This window comes from Mus pahari, chromosome 13 (assembly GCF_900095145.1).
Source record: "Mus pahari chromosome 13, PAHARI_EIJ_v1.1, whole genome shotgun sequence".
In the NCBI taxonomy this organism is placed as follows: Eukaryota; Metazoa; Chordata; class Mammalia; order Rodentia; family Muridae; genus Mus; species Mus pahari.
Window position 1 is genome coordinate 56,144,958 of NC_034602.1, and position 19,512 is coordinate 56,164,469.

The following is a 19,512-nucleotide window of genomic DNA, read 5'->3' on the forward strand; positions in this document are numbered from 1 at the left end:
AAGCGGAGTAGGTGAGAGGGCTTGCCGATTCAAGCCTCCTTTTCTTTTTCTTTTTTTCCCAATTATTTAAAGCGCCACAAATCTTGCCTTGTTACATTAGTTTTGCAGATAACACATCATCTCTGTCTAGCGTGAGTAGACGTGGCTGTTTGCCTTCCATCTAGCGAAGAGAAAAGTCACTGCCAAGGCTTCACACCAAGGCCTCCCTATTTACACTGGAACTGCGTGAATGGGTGGCAAGTCGGGAAAATAACATAATAAAATAATTCTCTTGAAATCAGATTTAAAGAGGGCAATTTCCTTGCTTCCTAGTAGATATTCTCTCTTATTCTTTTCTAAATAAAAGAAAGTAAAATATGAAAAATCTTATTAGATATTGGAAAGAGCCTGTATTATAACCACATAGCATGGAAATACAGTTTCAGTTCTGCAGTTTGAAGGGCACTTGTGATATGGCAAGCTTCCCACCAACCTTTAAAACTCCTGTTCCTGTGAACTTGGGGATAGGACATTTTCCTGAGTCCTTCAACTTGAAAGGCAGGAGGTCATTTAGTCCAACACCTGGGGTACAAGCCAATACAAGTACAAGCAGATGCTCAGAGCCACCAGGTAGCTGCTTGCTTCCATGTCCTCCCTCAAGTGAGGCTCTGCCTGCCTTTACTGCTGATTAACATGGAGCTCCTGAGAGCCAGAGCTAGGACTTGAACCCAAGTACAGTTCTGTGCCCTTTAATACAGACTAGTCTGCCTATTAAACACACTTTGTATAAAGTTGCAGAGCATAGGTTAAGGGGAAACAATACAAACAAGGCGTGGTTACAGTGTGCTAAGCAGAGGTCATGATAGGAGAGGGGGCAAGATGCGAGAACAACCGGGAACCCAAGAACAAAACAACAACAAACAATGGCAGAGAACCAGAGTGGCCCTCCTTAAGTGTCATGTGATCTGCACCTTGTACTAGCCATCAGAGGTGTGTGTGTGTGTGTGTGTGTGTGTGTGTGTGTGTGTGTGTGTGTGTGGAGGGAGGGTTTTCCAGGAAAGAGGCCAGATTGTGCACTGCTGGGAAGCATGCACTATGGGATATGAAGAACACTCACTTGACTGGAGCTCAAAAATAAAGAGTGATGGTAAGAGATCAGGCTACAGAAGGAATTTAACCCAGATTGTGAAAGAACCTTTCATCATGCCAAGGAGTTTGGACTTTATCCTAAAAGCAATGAGGAAGGACGGAAGGGTTGTATCATAAGAATGGCGTAATGTAACTCTGTTTGGCGAGAACACTATAAGTGCACTGCAAAGAATCAGGGTCGACACTAGAAACCCATTAGAAAGGCTGTCAGAGTTCGGCCAGGCGAAGTAGACACTCAGACAGTGCCAGAGAGAAGTGACCAGAAACTGATGAAACTGAATGACTGGGTTAGAAGGGCCCAGAGTCACCCTGTGTGTGAAATGTGGTTAGAAGGTGAAGTCATTCGAGACAAAGGATGCAGAGTGAGGGATAACATGTACTGTGGGAAGGGGAGCAGAGAACCATTTTCCCAAAATTGCCTGGCACCTTAAATCTTAAATCCTCACAATATTAAGAGGAAAAATGGAAAAACTTAGCAGCATGTTGAAACCCAAAGCAAAAGAATGATTCTGGCCAGGAAGAATGGAAACAGGAATGGGCTGTGGGAAATCTAAAGTTCTGTGGCCGTTAGCAACCTACCAAAGGATGAGAGTTAGTACAACTCCATCTCATGTCTGAGGAGGAGGAAGTGTTATGTCATCAGGTGCTACACAGAAGGCAGACAAGGAGGGGACTCTGGTAGGTGAGCCTAGTGGTTCTTGAAGTGTAGGATCGACATCACCTATGAACTTTTGAATTACAAATAACTAGACCTCATCTCAGAACTCTGTGAGATGGGCCCTAGAAACCACCGATTTGAGTGCCTGCTCAGATTTAAGACCCTGTCCATGATGAGCGGTAGTAATGCAAGAGCAGATATGATTGAGTTGGCTACAGTGCCCTGCACAATGTCAACAGTTATTTAGCCTCTGAGCTCTGAGCTGTGTTTTCCTTTCTTAAAATGATAATAGTAGGTTGCACTATGTAACCCTTTTACTCTGTTGCCGCCCCCATACACCTTTGGTAACTTCCAGTATGAATAGAATACAATGTATTTAGATGATTATCAGTACTCCCTCTCACTGCTCAAGAGACACAAAGGCACAGGCATAGGCTCACACCCCACCCCACCCCACCCCCACACAGGAACACACACACACACACACACACACACAGAGAGAGAGAGAGAGAGAGAGAGAGAGAGAGAGAGCGCGCTTCGTAGGCATCTACTGTGCTCCACATAGCTGTAGAAAACTGACTGTGCCTCCCTCGGTGACTGTCACCTGCCTAAAGCCCCTCCGCTGAGGGGAGCGCCTCGTGGGCTGTCCTTCGTCCATGCTGGAGTACTGACCAGCTGGCACTGGAGCTTGAGCAGGTCTTTGTGCAGGCAACCACAGCTGTGTTAGCTCCTGAGCCCAAAGGCCCTGCCTTCTCCACACCTCACTATTTTGTGGCAATCTTCCCTCAGCCCTGGCTTTTATAATCTCTCTGGTTCCCTTCCACAGTGTTCCCTGAGTCATGGGGAAGGGGTGTAATAGGTTTCCCAGGTGTGTGTGTGTGTGTGTGTGTGTGTGTGTTAGGGGTGAGTTCCTTTGGGTTCTAGGGGTCTGGATTTGGATTTTGATGATAAAAGTGAAAAACAGAATTACACAATTAATTACCAAGTAGAATTCTGAAGTTAGATTCTGTATGTTTTACATATAAAAAATATAACAATTATTAAAATTGTCAAATGCCTATCAAGTAATTAATGACTATTTTTAGAACTGAGACCAGGTATAATAACGTAAAGGATTTACACTTGTGAAATCATGTTTTCCCCATATAAATGAGATTTTTATCATATTAGACAAAGTACTTTGAGCCCTAGCTAGAAGGGATTCAGCTTCCAAGTATTCATTTATTATAGTGCCACCAATAGTAGACATTATAAGTGATGGAAGGAATGATATGTATACTTATGACATGCTACCCAAGTGATCTTTTTACATTTTTAAATTTATTACTCTTGTGTGGATCTGTATGTGTGTGGTGGGGGAGGGCACATGCCAGAGTGTGCATGTGGAGGTCAGAGGACAGCTTCACGAGGTGTGTTCTCTCCTACTTTTACATAGGCTCCAGGGTTGGAACTCAGCTCACCAGACTTGCACAGCAAGGACCTTGCTCGCTCAGCCATCTCATCAACCCCGAAATGATCTTTTTTAAAATTATTTTTGCTTATGTGTGTGTGTACATACACATGTATGTGCCGTGTTTGTATGTATGCACATGTCTCTGCAGATGCACTGCATGAATGTGTGAGTGCATGCAGAGACCAGGGGTCGACATCAGTTTTCTTTCTTGACCACTTTCTACCTTTTCTGAGGATCTCTTACTGAATCAGGATCTCATCATTATGGCTAGACTGGCTGGCTGGTGAGAAGCCACCTGTGTCCGGCCCACCCAGTGCTGAAGTCACAGATGCATGCCTTGGTACCTGGCTTTTGTGAGGGAACTGGAGGTTTGAATTCAAGTTCATACGTGTGTAGCAGGCATTTTACCAGCAGAACTGTCCCCAGTCTCCTAAGTGACTGATCATTTTACGTGACTTTCCAAAGAAACTGGATAATCAAAAAGGAAGTGTTTGTGGCCATTTTATTTTACCCTTGGGTGGAGTTCTACTGAAAATTGACTCAAATTCAAGAAGAAAGAAGTACTACAGTCAGTGATGCTACAGGGAAGACACACTTTAGAGCTGACTAAGTTCTATGCAGTGTGGATAAGCGTTCTGTGTGTTTGAGGGGACAGTTTTAGAAAACTGAGTCATGAGAAGGAAATGCAGGAGTGAAGATACTGCACAGCCAACACGTCTGTCTCTGCAAATACTTCTATTTTAATAATTTGTCACTATTTATGGCAAACATTTAGAATTCATATAAATGCAAGATATATTAGAATCAATATTTTATAGTTTAGCCTATCATAATAATTTCCTGAACAATAGCAAACCTGCTACACTAATACTTGATTAATGTTCTTGAATTAATTGCCTTATAATTTTTCTAGTCTCACTTCTTTACTTAAATATAACTAATCTCATTTTTAATAAACTACAGAACTTACCAGCCTGTTAAGAAATATGTTTTACTTCATATTGCAGTTACTGTATGATCTCCTGAGACATTACTTCCTATATTTTATCTCACATTTATTTTTATTTAGAAAGCACTGGGGTAATTGTATCAAAAGTAATACAATCAGTAACATTAATCTAAATAAGCCAACTCAATGCATATGCACTAATGACTTCTGTGGTAAGTTTATGTTTTGTGAGCATGAGGGAAAAAAGGCCCAAGCCATGAGACTTGTGCCTTACTGGGGGTATTTTGCCTTTGGCTTACGATGCATGCTTAACAAATGCCACAGCTTTTTGTTTTTGTTTTTAAATGGTAACCTTTATGGGAAACTTTGGTTCTCTTCAGTTATCAATGCCTGAACATATTCCCAGAATTATTAGCTATTAAAGAAATGCAAAATAAAACCCACCTTCTACTTACCCAGCTGGCTAAAATGGGCTTGTTTGGTGAGGGTGTGTAGGAACAGAAACCTCTCAGGGTGCTAGTACAATGTAAGTATGGTATAGATGTTTTGAAATGCAGTTCGGAGGTTTCCTAAAAGTTAAGGATAATTTTACCTAGTAATCTACCCAAGAGAAATCAAAATATATCCACACAGTTTTGCGATGTGCACACAACTTTCTTAGCAGCCTTATAGTTGTTCCACACAGGAAGCAAACGAAGCCTCCATCAGTTGCTGGATGGAGAGTGAAATAGAGCCAACCACAAGGACTGAATAATAATTCAACAGCAAAGAAGCAAGACTGAAGCAAGCTGCACCACGGACAGACCTAGAGAATATGCTGAATAAAATGAGCAGGACATAGAGGGCGCGTTGGCTTTGTTTATATGAAATACACAGGCAAGACGAATCTGTATGAGTGAATTAATGTCCTGGACATGAGATGGCATGGGTGTGGCAGTTAACAGGGACGGGGCTCTGGGATCTTCCTCAGGTGAAAGAAAGGCTCCAAACCTTTCCATTTGATGCACTTACTAAACATCATCTAACTGGATCAAGTCTGAGCATATCCTATTCTTATACAACAATGGGTGTGCACTGTGCTTTAAAGGATATACACCATGGACAGGGAAATTTTTCCCAAGAACAATAACAAAAGAACAATTACCAGGTACTCATCAGGGGAGTCATACATCACTAGCGTCAAAGGAAAAAATTTATATGTTCTTATCAATAGATATATGAAAAATACTTGAGGAAAAATTGGTAGCAGTTCTTAATTTGAACACTAAAGCAGGGAGAGAAGGAGGCAGCTTAAATAAAGATGGATCACACAATGCACACTGTAGCAACTACTGTCTGCACTACAAGCACCAATACTACCTAACTCCAGCCAGAAGCAAAGGGACTCTACTTTATCCAGTCATTTACCACTACATTGAAGGTTTGGGCAATACAACACCATAAACTGAAAGAGTTGATGTCCACACAGAAGAAGATGTCAAAGAATCCCTACTTGATGATGGGTGAATGAGTAACAGCTAGAGCTGAGGAGTGTGGTAAAGTGCCAGGTTAATGCGAGCGCCAGGCATCATGAGATTTTTTTTTCTTCTCCAGCAGAAAGAGAGAGAGAGGGAGAGAGAGAGAGAGAGAGAGAGAGATTGATTTTAAAAATGACCAGAAATATAAAATAGCAATAAAAATAATTACATATATAAGAATAGATTTAATAAAATGAAGGAAAAGACAGTAAATAAAGTCATACAAGTGAGAAGGCTCCTTGAACAGAAAGACCTAATATCACAAAATTTGTATTCTCCATAACTAATAGAAGAACTTAGCACCATTTACACCAGAAAGCCAAGAAAATCAAGATAACTAGATGACTCTGTCTTAAACCAACATGGAAAACTAAATCTCAAATATCCAAGAAAATTGTGAAACTTAATGAGGGGAGACCAAAATATCAGATTTCAGAGCATGCTGTAAAGGCACCAATAATCTTCTTGGGGCAGCTCTTGCCTATCCTCAGCACCTGTGAGGCAGAGGCAGGGCCAGCCTGGGGCACATAAGAGTTCAAAGCCAGAATATATGAGTTCCTACTTCAGAAACAACACAAACCGGGCAGGGGAGGGTGATGGACGTCTTTCATCCCTTCACTCATGGGCACTCATGAGCCGGTGGTGGTGGTGGTTGCTGCCTGCAATTTCAGTGCGTGAGATACTGAACCAGGAGAATCAGGAGTCCGTGGCTAGCCTGGTGTACATCATGAATTCTGAACTAACCAGGGCCACATAGTAAGACCCTGCCTTAAAATGAAGTAAAATCCTAGAAATAAAGAAACCAGCAAAATGCAGTAGTGAATTAAAAAGTATATTTACATGTCTTCATTGTCCATACACTCTGCTCTCTTCTAGTTCCTGGCAGACATGGAAAATAACGCACTTTTCCGGGATGACATCGAATGTCAGAAACTCATCATGGAAGCAATGAAATACCATTTATTGCCTGAGAGACGACCCATGTTGCAGAGTCCTCGGACAAAACCTCGAAAGTCAACTGTTGGAACGTTATTTGCAGTTGGAGGAATGGATTCAACAAAGGGTATTGGGAAGTCGTTGATCTAGAGGCACAGAGGGTGTATGTAACACTACCAAGAGGCCCTGTGGAGAAGTGGCTGGTTGAGGGACAAGGACAGGAAAAGATGAGACCAAAAAGCACCTTAGTGGCAGAAAATATTCAAAGCATGGTAAGAGGCAGGTCAAAAGGTAGAGAAGACATCTTGTTGGGATCTTGTTCCATTGAGTTTAAGAAGCTTGAGCTCCACAGTAAGTAATTAATGTAAATGAAGCTAACGTCAAATCAGAGACTCCGTGAGTTCACAGAGACACAGATGGAAAAGGAACGCTGTTTCTTTCAGCATGGTGCCAACTGATAGAGACAGATGAGATTAGGAAAAGGTAACTAGTTTGAGCTAGGGCTCTAGCTCAGTGAGAACACTCCACATACATGACTTTTAAAAAGAATTGTTTGCTCTGAGGAAGATCTGCTGAAATATTTAGGGCCACAGGATCATCATTTCTGTGATTTTTACTCTTAAACAATTAAGAAAAGATTCATGAGGATGTACATACATAGAAACGAAAGCTAAACACAAATATTTGGGTTACAAACTTGGTGAAGGTGGCTGGCAATTCTTTGTACATTCTGTGAACAGTTGTCCCTAGAGGTTGAAGACCATACACGGTGCTATTGGCTGTCGGTTGTTACGGGACCTTTCTGTACACTTGATCTCTGCCCATCCTCCTGCAGTGGTGCCTGAGGCCCTGACAGAAGCCCTCTGACTTGTCTGTGCCTCCCAGTCTCAGCTCATCCTGGTTCTGCTCGCAGCCCTGTTCCAGCCCAGCTGGCGGACTTGACTCATCTAATGTGCACCCTAGGCATGCAGTGCCTGTGGAAGCCAGAAGAGGGCATTAGATCCTGCACCCTCCCTAAGCTCCCATCTGAACCAAAGTTACAAATGGCTGAGTCATTCTGTGGGTGCTAGGAATTAAAGCTAGGTGCTCCTAAACACTGTGCTGTCTCTCCACACACACCCACAAACTTAAAGATACATATTTGTATTACCAGGTTAGATTCTTAAATTTTGAGTTTCCAGTTTATAACAGAAGCCTACAAAAAAAAACAAAAAAAAAGTTTGAAAATTCATCAATGGAGAAAGATTTTTGTTTGATACAAGGTGATTTTTTAATTTTATTTTATCTTATTTTAATTTATTTGATGGACACTTTAAAGTCATGGTTGAAGAATCAAACAAATGGACACAATCTTGATCATTTATACACATCTATATAATCTAAATTAATAAAATATCATTATTGCCAAATATTACGAAGAAAGATTATGCAAAGTAAAAAATATTTTTAAGCCAGCTAGTGTTTAGAAGGGATTCTGTGTAGTGCTGAGAGAGAGAATACAAGATGGAACGGGACTTGGTGTCAGTCTCAAAAGCCTTAGTTAGCCTGTGTAGGGTAAGTAAACAGCGCCGGGTGTGGAGCCGGATGGTCTGGTCTGAGGTTCAGCAGTAGTGGCTCTGATGCTGATTTTACAAGCCTTGGGAGTAAGTGTCCACTGTGACTGCAGTCCTTTATAAAAACTAGAACAGGCTGATAAATTAGCAGCTTCGAAAAAGACTCAACCTCTACGGAAGTGGGAGTTAGATTTTTTTTTTTTAAGTGTGACGCTTTCTTTCACTTTTCCCTAAATCTCCTCTGTTCCATATCCTGAAAGAGCAAAAGAGCTCTGGAATTTTCCATGGTAAACCCCATGGGTAGTAACTCCCTTCACTTCCCACATTATGGTTCCCAGGCGGCCTTTGTCCTTCCTCCTTGCCGCGCCCCATCCCTTGTGTGGCGTCAGCCCCACTCCACCCCTTTTGTTGTTACTGTTCTTTCCCGCAGAACCTCACCTCATAATTGCCTCACTTATCTCCTGGGTTTCCTTCCCCTAGACCTTTCCACTGACTTCTATAAACAACCCAACAATCCGATCCCAAAAGGGAGACAGCCTCCCTCAGCCTGTCCAGGAACCCTGTGTGCACTGTGGCCAGCCTTCTCAGAACACTCCGCTGCTGCTCCCTCCCTGCACTTCCGCCCACTGCTGAGCAGCTTCCTGGCCTCTTTGAACAAAGAACATCTCCTGCTGGATGTTTTAATGCTGGGGCCTGGAGTATGCCAGGGAGAATGATGGGAGAAAAGGTCATGGGGCAGGCAAGGGCCGTACTGCAGGGGCTTCATAAGATAGCATAAAAGTGTTGCTGTCGATGCTCGTAGAAACCTTTGTACTTTGGGGCTAGTGAGATGTCTCCATTGGTAAAGTGCTTCTCCATACAAGCCAGAGGACCTGAGTTCAAATTCCCAGAAACCATATACACAGCTGGCACACTTGTGAGATCCCAGGGCTGGGGAGGCAAACAGGTGGATTGCTAGAGCCCCTCACCAGCAACAAAGGAATACACCAGACACCAACCTCTGACCACCATATGCACGCATACACACACACACACACACACACACATCGACGGCACACACACAAGATAAATTCTACTTCTGTGTCTGTAACATAGCCGCGGTGGAACTTGTAGTCTCCTAACTTCTGTGCTACTGTTCAGGAGCAACAAGCATTGAGAAGTATGACCTCCGTACAAACATGTGGACTCCAGTGGCAAACATGAACGGGAGGAGGCTACAGTTCGGCGTCGCAGTCTTAGATGACAAGCTGTACGTGGTCGGAGGGCGAGATGGACTTAAGACTCTGAACACTGTAGAGTGCTACAACCCCAAAACAAAAACCTGGAGTGTGATGCCGCCTATGTCCACACACAGACACGGGCTCGGTAAGTGGATCTGCTCACCTGCTTAGAAGTCATGTGTCAGGATGCCACACGTTGTTCCCATCTGTGCCTGTGTGTGGGCTCAGCATCAGTTCCCAAGTATCCCTCATCCCTGAGGGGCAGAAACCAGAACACGAACACTTACATAAATGGAGCTCATACAAGGGAAAGCATGCCGCTGTGACAAGCCATGCTCTTACCTTTATGCTCTATGTTAGCGGGTGACATTAGATAGCCTAGTTAAATGCTCATTAAAACTAGCACTTTAACTTCTATATTATATGAAAAACAATTGTGGTAATGTGTGTGTGTGTGTGTGTGTGTGTGTGTGAGAGAGAGAGAGAGAGAGAGAGAGAGAGAGAGAGAGAGAGAGAGAGAGGCAGGCATTTCTTTTCATTCTCTGTTTTATGTATGTGGGTGTTTACCTGAATACGTTTGTGGACACCATTGGTGTGCAATGCAGGCTGGTGGAAACCCAGTAACCAGAGTTACAAATGGATGTTAGCTGCCATGTGCTTTTAATAGGTAAATTGTATAATCTGAATTTAGAAGATGAACCTAATTAAGTTTTTAATCTTTTCACATATGAGAATTACATGATCACCTCATTTAGGAATGGCTTTCCCTGAAAATACATGCAGACCTGTATTTTCAGGTCTGTCATTCAAGAGGTTGGACTAAATGAGCCCTTCTTCTAGGTCCTTGATGAATGATATTTTGTATATGTAAAATTAGATATATTCTGTAAAACTGGTAATATATACAAACTTAAATCTGTGTAAATATATATATATATATATATATATATATTGTGTGTGTGTGTGTGTGTGTGTGTGTGTGTGTGTGTGTGTGTGTCTTCAATAGCCAGTACTGTTGGCACAGTCTATAACAAGTGAAATAATATGCTATTTTGGGTCACATATGAGTGGTGGCTATTTTATCCAATTTGGCCAAGATTGATGGGTTTGAATTACAAAGGTGTTTTTGCCACAATCATACCTCTTCTTAAGGTCCTCTGCTTGGGTACTATAGAAATGGTTCAGTAGTTAAGAACACTGACTGCTCTTCCAGAGGTTCTGAGTTCAACTCCCAGCAACCACATGGTGACTCACAACCATCTGTAATGGGATCTGATGCCTTCTTCTGGTGTGTCTGAAATAAATAAATCTTTTCTTTAAAAAATCTTCTGCTTAACCAGATGTGGTGACACACACCTGTAATTCCAACACTTGGGAGCAGAGGAAGGAGGATTATGAGTTTGTGAACAGCCTACTTTACATAGGGAGAACCTGTCACAAACAAACAAACAAAACAAACAAACAAACAAAACAAGAAATCCTTGACTGACTCCATCCCACTCAGAATAAAATCTAAAGTCCTGATGAGGGATACCGTGAGAGAATGTTATTTCTGACTCCCTTGTCTTCCACTGCCCCTCCCTGTCAGTTACCTGCTTAACCACACATGTGGGTTCCCCAGCACGCTGTTGTTGTGCCTCCTCTTCCTCTGTCATGCTCTCTAATGGCAGCACTCATGCTTCTCCTGGCGTGTCATACAGGTCCCTGGCTCCCTCTGCCCTTGCTTCCGTTGCTCCATTGTTTAAGCTGGTACACACCTAATGTCCTGTAAAACAGTATTGATCCACACGGGCGTGGCCCTTACCTCATGTTCTATGGAGTGCCTACTAAGTAGAATCTTGTATAAACTAAGATGTTTGCTGACTCTGTTCCTTGATGATTTGTGGTTCCGAACTTAGCTGCAGTAAACCCAGGATTCCAGAGTCCTACAGGGAAAAGAATGGAAGCCTGGGGATTGAAGGTCTTAGAAATGGTGGCATGTACAAAGGTTCCACTGTTGTGCCTCAGAATACTGTCTCTAATGTTCAGGAAAAGAATCACAGTGCTGGTTCAGCCCCATCTACCTCAGAAGAGCCCTGAGGGAGCGCAGTGGCCATCACCTACATTGTTGATTGGTTATGATTGCATGTTTCAAACTTGTTGTATTTACATTCTGATTAGCCCCTCCCTCTCTCTGGTCCAATTTAGGCGTGGCTGTACTGGAAGGCCCCATGTACGCAGTTGGAGGGCACGACGGCTGGAGCTATCTGAACACTGTGGAGCGATGGGACCCTCAGGCCCGCCAGTGGAATTTTGTTGCCACTATGTCCACCCCCAGGAGCACAGTAGGCGTGGCGGTACTAAGTGGAAAGTAAGAAGATATTTGAAGTTCTATTTCAGTCACGATAAACCAGATTTATTATTGCTAGAGGAGTTCTTCGAGTGAGTTAACAAAGCCTTTCCTTTAACCTCTGTCCATAGTAGCCCTCACTGCCCATAGCTAAGGAACCACACATGCTACTTTGGTGTACGTTTTATATAAATACCCAATATTAATTGAACAGCAACAGTGGTTTAGATACCTTCAAAGTTATATGCTCTTTTGAAAGTACTACAGTGGGCAGGAAGATGTTTGCAGTTAAAGTGTTTGCTGAATAAACCTGAGGACCACAGTTAGGTCTGGAAACCCATGCAAATATCAAATGGGTATGGTAGCCCTCCTGGAAAGGCAGAGTCAGGGCATCCCCAGAGCAAACCGCCTAGCAAAGCCAGTCTTATCCAGGAGCTCTGGGTTTGATTGAGACGCCTGCCACGCCAGATAAGGCAGAGGCAATGGAGGATGATATGTGACAGCAACTCAGGCTCCACATGTGCATGTGTGCACATGTATGCGTACCCACAAACCCATGTGCCCACACACATGCAAAGTATGTACATGCACATATATGAAAATGAAAACATTGATACATACATTTAAAAATTAAAGTATTGTGGTCTCTCAGTGCTGTGATCTCTCTCTCTCTCTCTCTCTCTCTCTCTCTCTCTCTCTCTCTCTCTCTCTCTCTCTGTGCTGTGATCTCTCAGTGCCTCCCTAAAGATCCTCTCCATCATTTTCACTAAGTCATCTTTACTTTTGTGTCTCTTCTTTCTTATCTTGGTGACTGGTGGCCCCAGAATGGCTTTAAGAAAACCCATTTACTTACCCTTCGTCTGCTGTCAATGCACGGATTTGTAGAGTCCTCACTCACAGTTCTCAATTGTATAAGGACAAAATGCAAACCTTTCACCTTTCTGTCCAACCCTTGATGGTTCTAATTAATTCCTTTGTTTCATGGTGTTCATGTTCTCACTTATAGAGGGAGGGAAGGTTGAATTGTGATATAAGGGAAATGGCGGTGGGTAGAGTGGCCACAGAGCCTTAATTCCACAGGCAGAGGCAGAACACTTGAGTTTGGAGCAAGGCTGGTCTATATAATGGGTTCTAAGGCTCTCTCAGAGGCTACATAGTGAGACCCTGGCTCAGAAAAACAAAACAAAGAAAAATAGAAGATAATTTCTGCCTAAGCTCTTATTTCCTCAGGCCCATGTGCTAAGTCCTTTGTGCTAGTGTTGTAAAGGCCTGATGGGCACAGACGTGGAAATTGTTTTAGATGGCTAGAGCGGGTATCGTTCCATCTTCTATCCTAGTGCCATCAGCATGCTACATCATCAATGGCATTTAAAGTCAGCGAACTGTCACAGCAATAGCCTGTTGACTCCAGCACTGTGTCTCTTTTGTCACCTCTTTTGTCCCTTTGTCCAGACTCTATGCCGTTGGTGGTCGTGATGGGAGCTCTTGCCTCAAGTCAGTAGAATGCTTTGACCCTCATACCAATAAATGGACACTGTGTGCCCAGATGTCAAAAAGGAGGGGCGGAGTAGGAGTCACAACCTGGAACGGGCTGCTGTACGCCATTGGGGGACACGACGCCCCCACGTCCAATTTGACTTCCAGGCTCTCGGACTGTGTGGAGAGGTAATTTCCTGTGGAGGAAAGCAAAAAACAAACCAGAAAAAAAAATAGTTTCCCATCCTTCCAGACAAAGTCTTAAGACTAGTGAGTGTCTATCAGCGTGGTCTCCGCACAGTCCTGCCAACACTGGGTTGTCTCTCTGGCTGGCTCTCTACCTCACTGCCAGCCGTGCACTCAGATTCCTGGATCCTCATATATCCTCACATATTACCTTGGGACTGAGCCTCTAATGCATCCACTGGACAAGTATTTATTGTTCAGCTGTTTAGTACTGGATTCTGCCTTCCCAGAAATGTAAAGGAGCTTGATGAATCTCAGAAAGAATGCATTAGGGCTGGAAGCAAAGGACAGGGACATGGCTGGCCCATTTTGATATACAATGAAATAATATAAAATGATAAAGAAAAATGAGAAGTTCCTACACAGCTTAAAGGCTTAGCCAAGTCATACATACTGGTCATAAGAGATTCAGCTTTTAGGCCTAACAGGAGTAAGGATTGGGCTGGCACGTCGAGTCTTCATATTTTTTTTTTTTATTTAGTTTAAGGACAAGAGAGAATCTAATGCGTTTCACAGGAAGCATCGCTAGAATCATGTGAGAACACTCCAAAACAGAAAAAAAATTATATATATGGTTCGCATGGGACATGAAGAGCAACTGTGGCCAGAGAGCCAAGCATGACAGGATGAGCTCTGGAGAGGAGCCGGTAGAGGCGGGATGGGGGGTGGGGGAAGCAGGTCACACAGAGCGCTGGGACAGTAGCAGGGGTTTTAGATCTGAAAGAGGAATATGAACTCATTGAGTCCCAGAAAGGGAGAATGGATCCAGCTGTTTAAGGTTGGAATGCTTTACTTAGAGAACTGACAAGAAGGCAGGCAGAGTTACAAGCCAGGCTCTGCTGATGCTCAGCGGTCTCTAGGAACAGCAGACCTGGGGTGGCTGCAGAAGGCAGCTTAGCTACAGCTGCATCTCCTCTTAGTGGGGAGAAGGTGATTACAACTCTGCTCTTGTTGTGATACAGGAAGGAAATCCAGGAGGCTTTAGTGTGATCAATTACACCAAGAAAAGACAGGTGTTCACACACACACACACACACACACACACACACACACCATCAAAAGCAATATCTACCCTTTAAACGACGCCATTGAGCAGTTCTAGTTTTAAAAGAGAAAGAAAAGGTAAATAGCTACCATATTTGAGAATTTAAGTCATCTTGTACATTGCTTTGCCCACATTTTCAGTGCGGACACTAAAGCCTTGACAGTTCATATATGTTGGGTTCTTCAGTGTGCTATATCTACTAAATGAAGCTATAACACCATAAGCTAGGTGTTTGGGGTTTTTTGTTTGTTTGTTTGTTTGTTTGTTTGTTTGTTTTTTAGGAAAATACTGATCTTTTTCTCTAAAATGTGTTCAGCATATTTATATCAGATATGAGACAGAAGATAGACTTGCAGGACAAATGTTTGCACACAAAACATTTCAAGAGCAATGTCAGCTCGAGTTGTAAACTTTTCTTTCAGATATGACCCCAAAACAGACATGTGGACTGCAGTGGCATCCATGAGCATTAGCAGAGACGCGGTGGGCGTGTGTCTACTTGGTGACAAGCTGTATGCTGTTGGGGGTTATGACGGACAGACCTACCTGAACATAGTGGAGGCTTACGACCCCCAGACCAACGAATGGACCCAGGTACACAGTTCCCTTTCTCCTTGTCTCACCTCTCTCTTATCCTGAAGACATCTTTCCATAAGACACTCTCAACTTCACCCAACACTGGTGGGCATCACACAAATGTGGGGCCGAGGGACTCAGCTGTTAAGAGAGAGCACTTGCTGCTCTTGCAGAGGACCCACGTTTGGTTCTCAGCACTTGAATGGAGGCTCACAACATCCTCTTAAGTCCAGGGAACCGGATGCCCTCTTCTGGACTCTAGAGACACTGCACACACATGCAGGTACATACATGCAGGCAAACATTCACACACATAAAATAAAAACAAACTAGTCTTTTTTTAATGAGATAAAGTTGCCTCTTGACTAAATATTAAAAACCAAGATGCAGTGTCTGATTTTATACCAAAATCCAAACTCCTTTGAAGTATATATTAAAATTAAAATATGCAGAGAAATCATGAACCACTATTAGTTTGATAGGCTGTTGTAGCAGTCAGTGTACAAGATGTACAAGATGTAGAGCTGACAGGACAGACGACAGAGGGCTGTACCAAGGGGAGAAGGGGAGGGGGTATTATAAAAAATAAGCAAGGATGGTCATCAGAAAGACTTGAACAGTTCACCCATACAAGAGTAATCATTTTTAAATACTCAGTATTTGGGAGTATGTTAAATTTCTGGTTATTATCTAATAAACATGACAAACCTAATTACATTAATAAGTAAGAACTCAGTGTGGCAAGCTTATTAGCAAAAGACTTCTAGCTAGGCATGTGCTTTTCTGGAAAGGCCCATCTTTTGGGGAGAGCAATGGTGGCAGAAGCATCAGGCAGCCGGTCACTCTGAATCTGAGGTTAGGAAGTGCAGAACAATAAAGACTGGTGCCTGTCACGGACAGACAGAGACACTGAGTTCTCAGAGCCGGACTCCTGGTGACACACTTACTCCAACAAGACCACATCTCCTGATTCTTCCAAAAAGATTTTCAATTTGGAACCAAGCATGCAAACATCTGAGCCTGTGGGGACCATTGCTATGCAAACACCACAGCACCCCACTTGCTCTCCCTTTTTACTTCAGTCCAGGACCCAAACCTAAGGAATGAGCCTGCCCACATTTAGGGTGGGTCTCAGGAAGTGCCCTCACAGGCACAGGCAGAGGTGTTTCCTGCTTGACTCTAAAATCCAGTAAAAACAAACAAAGCAGCCTGGAGAAAGGAAGACAGTAAGAGTGTAAAAGGAGCATCTTGTGGTTAACAGAGAGCATAGACTAAAAGGATTTCAGTCATACGGTCTCAGTCTTATTTCTTCAGTAGCTGAGATGACTCAGCAGAATGGGAAAGGGCATCCCACAGATGCTCAGAAAACGATCACTGACCCAAATCATGGCCGTGCAAATTAAAGCAAGCTTTTTTTTTCCATTAATGTATTTATTCACTTTACATCCCAATATCAATCCCATCTCCTCCCAAGTCCCCTCCCCCCCCCACAGCTCCTCCCTCCATGCCCCCATCCCCCCACACACACAGCTCCTCCCTCCATGCCCCCATCACCTTCTCCTCTAGCAAGGGGGAGCTCCCTCCATGCCCCCATCGCATTCTCTAACAAGGGATTGCCCCCCCCCATAGGTATCACCCTGGCACATCAAGTTACTGCAGGACTAGGTGCATTCTCTCCCACTGAGGACAGACAAGGCAGCACAGGTAGGGGAATGGGATCCACAGGCAGGAACAGAGTCAGGGACAGCCCCCTCTCCAGTTGGGGAACCCGCCTGAATGAAGACCAAGGCGCACATCTGCTGCATATGTAGGTCCAGCCCAAAAGCAAGCTTCTTTATTTGTGTAAAAAGCATGGGTTGTCTCTCCCTATTGCAGGGTTAGAGATCAGCCTTGGACACAGGGAAGATGAGGGGTTACAGTTCAGGACTAGGGGTTTCCAAATGGGTCTGGCAGGCAAATAGTCAGGGTTACAGGATCGGAACATAGGCATGACAAGTGGGTAACAACCTCCTGAAGCAGAGACATGGCTGTAAAATGCTTACGACAAGGTGGTCATGACAACTTTTGGAAACAAAGGCATTGTTGCAGGGTGATCATAACAGTCTCCTGGGACCAAGGCACAGTTGTCATTCCTTGAGACAGACAGTAAAGAGCCATCGATAGTGAAGGTTATAGGTGGGGCCTCGCCCAATCCACGAGAAGCAGAGATTTAATCATAAACAGGAATGAGCCTAGTTTGTCTTTACTGCAAGTCAATAACTGTAACCACACAGCTGCCACTACTGTTCAGATGCTACTACTATATCTGTTACTGTTCTAAGGACCAAAAGTGTGAGCTTCCACTTGTAGTACCTAAACAATACCTGCTTCATTATACTGTGTTAGTAAATAGATAAACAGACATTTATAGAGGGGCGAGCGAGATTGTAAGGTCTGGAGCCACTGATATCCCACTGCCAGCATTGTCCCAGAAGGAAGAAGTTGCATTAACTAAGCTGTCTACTAAACTGTCTGTCTGGTTGTCCCGTCACTCCCTGTTCTCATGGTACACCTCAGTGCATCTTCCTCACATCCATGGACTATTACTCTTGTCCATTTTCAGGTTGCTCCGCTGTGCCTAGGAAGAGCTGGAGCCTGTGTTGTGACTGTGAAGATATGACATCATTCTTTGTCCTCTATAGAGAGGTGCTCTCTCTAACACGGACAGTCCTCCCATGGATTCATTCTTAGTGAACGTGTAGTGCCACATTCCTAGGCACAAAGTGCCTCATTTCACAGTGAAGATGTTGAAACGATGGAGAAGGAGTGGCTACACCGGACGGGACGCTTCTTAGTACATTAAAGCCACAGCTGGAGCGCTGGGAACACACCTTCTCAGTGTACAATATGAAGACAAGTGCACCGCACTAACTGGATTCACATTATCCAGAGTTATTCCAGTACAAGCATCCAAACTTCTAAACTGTTATTTTATAAGTTTGTCACACATGAGCTTCCATACTTTTTATCGTTTAATCAAACCACTATTTTACTGACATACTCAAGACTATACTAGCTAGCTTTTTCAGGTACAATAACCTTATGTATGCTATAGTTGTGAATTTTATTACTAAAATTGGTTTAACCCAAGAATAAAGGAAACCACATAAGGCATTAAAATTAAGACTGACCAAATAAAAACTTGATTGGCTCTCCGGGTCCTATTTAAATAGCCATTCCATTACCTCTAGATCCATCAACTGTGACAGGATGTCACTGAGATTAAAGCTGGATGCTTACATTAACATATGCAAGTTTGTGTAGAGAAAATAAATGCTATAGGCTCTCTAATGTTCTCCCACCTAACTAGTATTTCATTATGTGGATTTATTTTCTTTTATATTACAAAGGTTTATTGGACTTTGTCCTTTTGATACTGACACAGCTGTTTGGCTGTTCCTGTGTTCTCTCTGCCGCCTTGTTCCAGACGTGTGGACACAGTTAGCCAGACATGTGGACACAGTTAGGAACCCATTGTGCTTCTTTGTAATCAAGAAACTGGGGGGTGGAGGGACATGTTAACTGAATATTTGAAAAATAAGTTTAAAGCATTTGTTACTCAAAATTTTGTACATTTGTAAACTCTAATTACATACGTGAATGTTAATAGTGTCTGAATTGTTTATTGTTTATAAAATGCCCTGGGCAGCAATATTGTATGAAATTCCCTTTAAAAGAGAAATCATTACCTTAATATAAAAATGGAATCAAACTAAAGTCCCATGCTTCAAAGTACAATGTTCTGGTTAATATATTCTTATTTTATATTAAGATAGTCTGTATTTAGTTGCTTTCTTTAAAGAGTGTAACAGTCTCTCTTTATTGAACTGACTTTTGGGGGGGGGTTGGGTTTTTCTTTTTGAGACAGGGTCTCACTGTGTAGCCCTGACTTGCCTAGAACTCACTAAATGGACCAGATTGCCTCTTGAGTGCTGGGATAAAAGGCATGCACCTCCATGCCCAGCTGGCTCCTTAATATTTAAGGAAAGGTTGGTTTAAATCATCATAGAATTTGTGTGTGTGTGTGTGTGTGTGTGTGTGTGTGTGTGTGTGTGTGTGTGTGTTTTTCTTTAGGGAAGAAATGGGCAAAGCACTTCCAACATTTTAAGTATTAAGTTCCATTACTTGAGTAAATTGTAAACAAATCTATTAAAAATAAGCATTCATTCCAATAAATTATATATAACCAAGACAAGATGGGCAAATTCCTAGTTACACACAAATTATAAAAACTGACTCACGAAGTGGACAGTCTGTGCAGATCTGTAACAAGTAAAGAGCTCAAGTCAATAATCATAAAATTCCTGAGAAAAAACAATGCCATCTTTTATGGCAGTAGAATACAAGAGGAGAAAATTATAATTGTATTAATTTTTAAAACATTTAT

At 42.9% G+C, this 19,512-nt stretch overlaps 1 protein-coding gene across 3 annotated transcripts in view; it reads left to right on the forward strand.

Annotated features, from left to right (window-relative positions):
* Klhl5 (kelch like family member 5) overlaps positions 1 to 18,896 on the forward strand; it is a 59,255-nt gene extending 40,359 nt beyond the window's left edge. Inside the window, exons 6-11 of one of the 3 annotated variants that reach the window (XM_021210676.2) lie at positions 6,582 to 6,768; positions 9,335 to 9,559; positions 11,602 to 11,764; positions 13,196 to 13,408; positions 14,933 to 15,104; positions 17,689 to 18,891. In XM_021210676.2, coding sequence (XP_021066335.1) covers positions 6,582 to 6,768; positions 9,335 to 9,559; positions 11,602 to 11,764; positions 13,196 to 13,408; positions 14,933 to 15,104; positions 17,689 to 17,745 — 1,017 coding nt within the window. In that variant the 3' untranslated portion in view covers positions 17,746 to 18,891. Of the gene's footprint in view, positions 1 to 3,221; positions 4,215 to 6,581; positions 6,769 to 9,334; positions 9,560 to 11,601; positions 11,765 to 13,195; positions 13,409 to 14,932; positions 15,105 to 17,688 lie in introns of those variants that run through there. The other 2 variants (XM_021210674.2, XM_029545218.1) reach the window with 2 other exon arrangements.
* Positions 18,897 to 19,512: the final 616 nt, after the last annotated feature.